Below are 5,000 nucleotides of genomic sequence, written 5' to 3' on the forward strand. Positions count from 1 at the left end.
CGATGAGATTTACATGGACGAAGTTGGAAAACTTTTGCTGACGTTAAAGTGGAGTTGGGACGCCTCTCTTGAAAGGCATTGTGGATTACTGAAACACAGCAGAACTAACTGCGGAGCGACCTTTGGCGTCTGTTTATTAGGGGGTAAGATTATGTTTCCATGATAGTTGCTCTTTAATACATTACATTTGACACTTGTGTTGAAACAGGTAGTGTGAAAGGCTCATGACAATGAGACCCTGAGTCGCCTACTAATTGAACGTTCAAACGAGTCCATGCTGTCAGAATAAACACATTTGACAGTGTAAAGTTATATGTGAAAAATACTTAAGACTACAGTCAAAGTAAAAAAAAATATATATATATATATATAAAATAGCCAATGTCAGAGATCATCAACTAGATTTAACCGAGGGACGATTTGTTCTTGAGCGGATGGTCAGCGGGCAGAAACATAATTACAAACAATTTGTAGACTGCAAATTGACCGCAAGAACCACAAACGGATATAGTATTTGACTAAAACGTAATCATTTCAAACATTTCAAACCTTACTTACGTTTATATAAGGCCACATATATCTTTATATTATGCGTGGGAAATACTTTGGAACAGATTTCACAAAATGAAAATCACTTGGAGCTGATTTTCTGTTTTTTTTAAATTTTTGTTTTAAAGTATTTTATGTCAAACAATAAAAAAAATTAATAAAAGTTAATAAATAAATACATTGATGGGGCAAATAATATCCCAGGGCCGCCAGTTGGGCAACGCAGACCAATACGATACAGCACATATCGCTTGTCATTAAATCATTACGCAAAGACTATAGGTTATTATAAAACTACAAATATCCTTATCAACAGCATGCTGACCGGAAGTTCTGTTGCAGCTGCCCATTTCTGACAAATATCCACCTCACCATGACTTTTTAAAGACAAACTGTTTATGCCCTTTTTTTTCATCTGATTGGCCAGTAAAGAGTTGTCCTGTGTTTGTTGTAGCCTGAGAACATGGACCAAACTCTGCCCTTTCTCTGTCCACGTGTGAACGTATAGCCAGCTATAGGGTTACACACAGTAGCCTGTTCTTTAGCAAGTCGATCATCTGTGTAAGTTAATAACCTAGCATTTTACTCACTGACTCTAACCCGTGTTAGAATAAATCCTTCCATTTGGCTAAAGTTTATAAAACTAACGTGGGGAAAAACAGCTTATATTATTTTGGGGGGTAAAATTTGATTATTATGAATGAGTCATAGTTTTCAGACGAATGTTCAACAAGGGTTGCCAGTCCTCGCTGGTTTTTAATGCACAGTGGTATTCTGCTACAGTAACTTATAGAAACGTGAAGCTCAAAGAGGAGCGCTATTTGCACCTCAAAAACCACACTGACCAAAAAAACGGTAGCTGTAAATGGGACGCTCTAAAATATATTTATAAATATATTAAATTCATGTTCACACAGTCTAAAGTTTTTAGTTTTTTTTGCAATTTACGCAAGAAGTTGAACATTTAAATAGTTTGAGAGGAATACTATTTATTTACACCTAAAAAAAAAAACACCCACGGTCTGAATAAGTATTGTGCATGGAGAGAGTTACACGGTGAGCTTGTTCGTGGGTTTGGAAAGCATTACTTTACCAACTTGGTGTCATTACACCACTTGTGCATGTAACCCTCAGTCATTTTAACAGTCCCATAGTATTATCATACAGTTGTCATAATCCTCAACCCCATAACACGTATAGCCTTTGTACAGGAGTATTTACAAAGGATGTTTACGCAAATCATGTATTTCTCTGAAGTTGCAATACTCGTGATTATAGGCTACAGCAACATTCTATAATCGGTCTTTGGCGACGAAATATACAACAAATGTTAATTTAGTTAGCAGGTCCATATACGCCTTTGTTTTCAGAGATAAACATCGTTCAAGGCCTTAAACATGACTCCAAATAGCCTAGAAATGGATTTTACACCCAAAAAATTTGTAAAAAATGGAGGGTAAAGTTTATTTTAGGAGATAAGCAAAACCCCTTTTATATGTTGTTCTCCAGTTAACACGCAGAAAGAGAATAACACGTCTGACTACAACAGGCGAGATTACAAACGTCCAAGTCTGTTGACGTGATAATACGTTTAATTAGGCCTTGTGTGTTGTAACACACGGCATTGGCGAATATAATGGCAGCGTTAAAACAAGGAGTTGTTTTAATGTATCGTAGAACATTTAATTGGGAGTGACAACAAGCACAGTCGAGCGCAACGAAAACAACGTCTCCAACTTTTTCTTTTTTTGGATGCATAACATATATTTATCTTATTAGAAGGAAAAACCATGTGCTCTAGAAGAAAGAAGAAGAGAAAAAAAATGAACGAAATGTATTTTCTCCAGACAAACATTCAATTTGTCCCAAGTCTTCTTGCACCTTGTGCACAAAAAGATATAACTTGAACGCTTAACATGTCTCTATAACAAAAAAAAAGCTTTATAACCAAATAGGAATCTGTTCACCTTTAGACGGTATGCAAATCGTAAATCTTGAAGTAAATGAGTCACTGTCCTTGATTTCCACAATGGAAGTGAAGTATTAAAACGCTGAATGTGAGACGATCCAATACCAGCCCTTATTATTAAGGCCGTTCTCAAGATGGTTGTAAAATTAATTAAATGTCGGCTAAGGTCAAACGGTTGGAAAAGCTCTAATGGAAAACTATTTGCAGCATCGTGCAAAATGCACAGAAATAGTTTGTGTCATTAACTCTATGCTTATTTTTACTGTCTAATTGCAGTATTTTCTAGATCTATATTGTGCCATATTGTGGGTTGATGGTAAACTCATATTAATGTGTATTGTTCATGTCTTTAACAGGACCTTCACCGTGGTAGAGTTGTGCCGAGGTCCTAACCGTGAAGTCTTTAGCCGCCGAGATGGGGAGCAAAGCCCTACCCGCTCCGATCCCTCTCCACCCGTCTCTCCAACTCACCAATTACTCCTTCCTGCAAGCGGTCAACGCCTTCCCGGCCGCCGTCGACCAGCTCCAGGGACTGTACGGCCTTAGCGCGGTGCAGACCATGCACATGAACCACTGGACACTGGGTTATCCGCACATGCAGGGACTGAGGTCGACTATCACTGAGATGGCTGCTGCTCAGGGCTTAATGGATCCCCGGTTTACCTTCACGGGGCTACCGTTCTCCGCACACCTCTTTCACCCTAAACAGGGCCTTACTCACCTTATCCCCGGGCTGCACAAGGACCGACCGCCGCGCTTTGACTTTGCCAACCTGGCGATAGCTGCTACCCAGGAGGATCCGCCTAAAGCTGGGGATCTTTCAAAGTTGACAGCGGGTCTCGGCAACGCGATATCTGAGTTTAACAAACTGTCGCCTGATAGAAAACCCACTCGGGGAAGACTTCCGTCAAAGACGAAAAAGGAATTTATTTGCAAGTTTTGTGGCAGGCATTTCACCAAGTCATACAATCTTCTGATCCACGAGAGGACCCACACAGACGAACGGCCTTATACCTGTGATATCTGCCACAAGGCCTTCCGAAGACAAGACCACCTGAGAGACCACAGGTAACAAGCGGTGCTCTGAATGTATATGGGATGATACTGCTGTTGTTTTCTTTGAAAGGAAAAAAAAACACAAAAACACTTTGATAGTGACGTGTGTGTACGGAATAGCGTCATGATCACGTTTTATTCATATTCATTTGACTTTGTACACAATTCCAACATTGTGACGCACTGCAATGGTCGGAACTAAAAGCACAAGCATTTCGCTACACTTGCATTAACACCTGCTAACATTTTACATTTTAGTACATTTAGCAGACGCTCTTATCCAGAGCCGACTTACAGTAGTGAATGCATACATTTCATTTTATGCATTTTTTTTTTTTGTACTGGCCCTCCCGTGGGAATCGAACCCACAACCCTGGCGTTGTATGTAGGTGTTTTTTTTGTAATAACTATGTTGCGTGCACTGTGCAGAGTAGGACAAGTCCTTATTCCGAGAGGGCGCTAAAGCCCCTTTTACGCACAAGAACACAGATCAAGTTGCACAACTGGCAGGCACTTCTCAGCATGACTTCAACGCCGTTATATGAAAAGGTGTTTCCGTTTTAACCGCGTCTCCTCTGTCTTCTACTTCCCAGATACATCCACTCCAAGGAGAAGCCCTTCAAATGTCAAGAATGTGGGAAAGGATTTTGTCAGTCTCGAACTTTAGCCGTTCATAAAACATTACATATGCAGGTGAGTCTCATAAAAAAAAAAAAAAGATTTATTAACACAATTTGATACCAATACAACATGTATGTGAGTCAGTAAACCATATGAGAGGGCACGATCCTCACATATCTGTGTACTCGTGTTGTTACACGCGTCATGTCTTACTGCAAACGTCACTGATCAAATTTGGCATATTTTCTGAAACCTAAATATAAATATATATATATGTGTATTTGGATTGCCTGTATGGATAGCGATTGTGTCTCGTCTATATTTGGCAGGTATGGTAATAACTGAATGATTATAATAACTAGTTTAAAAGAAATATAGACTATAGCTACAGACGTTCATTTTGTTAGGGCCAAAGCTTACTTATCAGCACAATGTCAATAACTGATCTGAAGATTCATATTATAATACAATACATATATTTATCTAAATAAACTAAAGGGAATAATCCTTTGCTTGCTTTAAATCTAAACAGGAATCTCCTCACAAATGCCCCACATGCGGAAGAACCTTTAATCAAAGAAGTAACCTGAAAACTCACCTTCTCACCCATACAGACATCAAGCCCTACAGCTGTGACCGCTGCGGAAAGGTGTTTCGGCGCAACTGTGACTTGCGACGGCACAGTTTGACGCACACTCCTCACCAGGACTACTAGCCAATCTGAGAAGGCTGATGAACAGCCGAACAAACCAAACAAAAAACAGGACAAAAAAAAAACGGACGTTAATAATAACAGAGGAAACAA

General features: G+C 39.4%; 1 protein-coding gene across 2 annotated transcripts in view; it reads left to right on the plus strand.

Moving 5' to 3' along the window:
- Positions 1–5,000, plus strand: part of LOC123735055 (protein odd-skipped-related 2-A) — a 5,647-nt gene that overhangs the window by 285 nt on the left and 362 nt on the right. The window contains exons 1-4 of one of the 2 annotated variants that reach the window (XM_045712951.2): positions 1–143; positions 2,875–3,586; positions 4,168–4,267; positions 4,728–5,000. The exon at positions 1–143 is cut by the window's left edge and continues 285 nt beyond it; the exon at positions 4,728–5,000 is cut by the window's right edge and continues 362 nt beyond it. In XM_045712951.2, coding sequence (XP_045568907.1) covers positions 2,934–3,586; positions 4,168–4,267; positions 4,728–4,910 — 936 coding nt within the window. In that variant the 5' untranslated portion in view covers positions 1–143; positions 2,875–2,933 and the 3' untranslated portion in view covers positions 4,911–5,000. The remainder of the gene's footprint in view (positions 144–2,874; positions 3,587–4,167; positions 4,268–4,727) is intronic. The other variant, XM_082972647.1, reaches the window with a different exon arrangement.

This window comes from Salmo salar, unplaced genomic scaffold, assembly GCF_965601325.2.
Source record: "Salmo salar unplaced genomic scaffold, fSalSal1 ptg000882l, whole genome shotgun sequence".
NCBI lineage: Eukaryota > Metazoa > Chordata > Actinopteri > Salmoniformes > Salmonidae > Salmo > Salmo salar.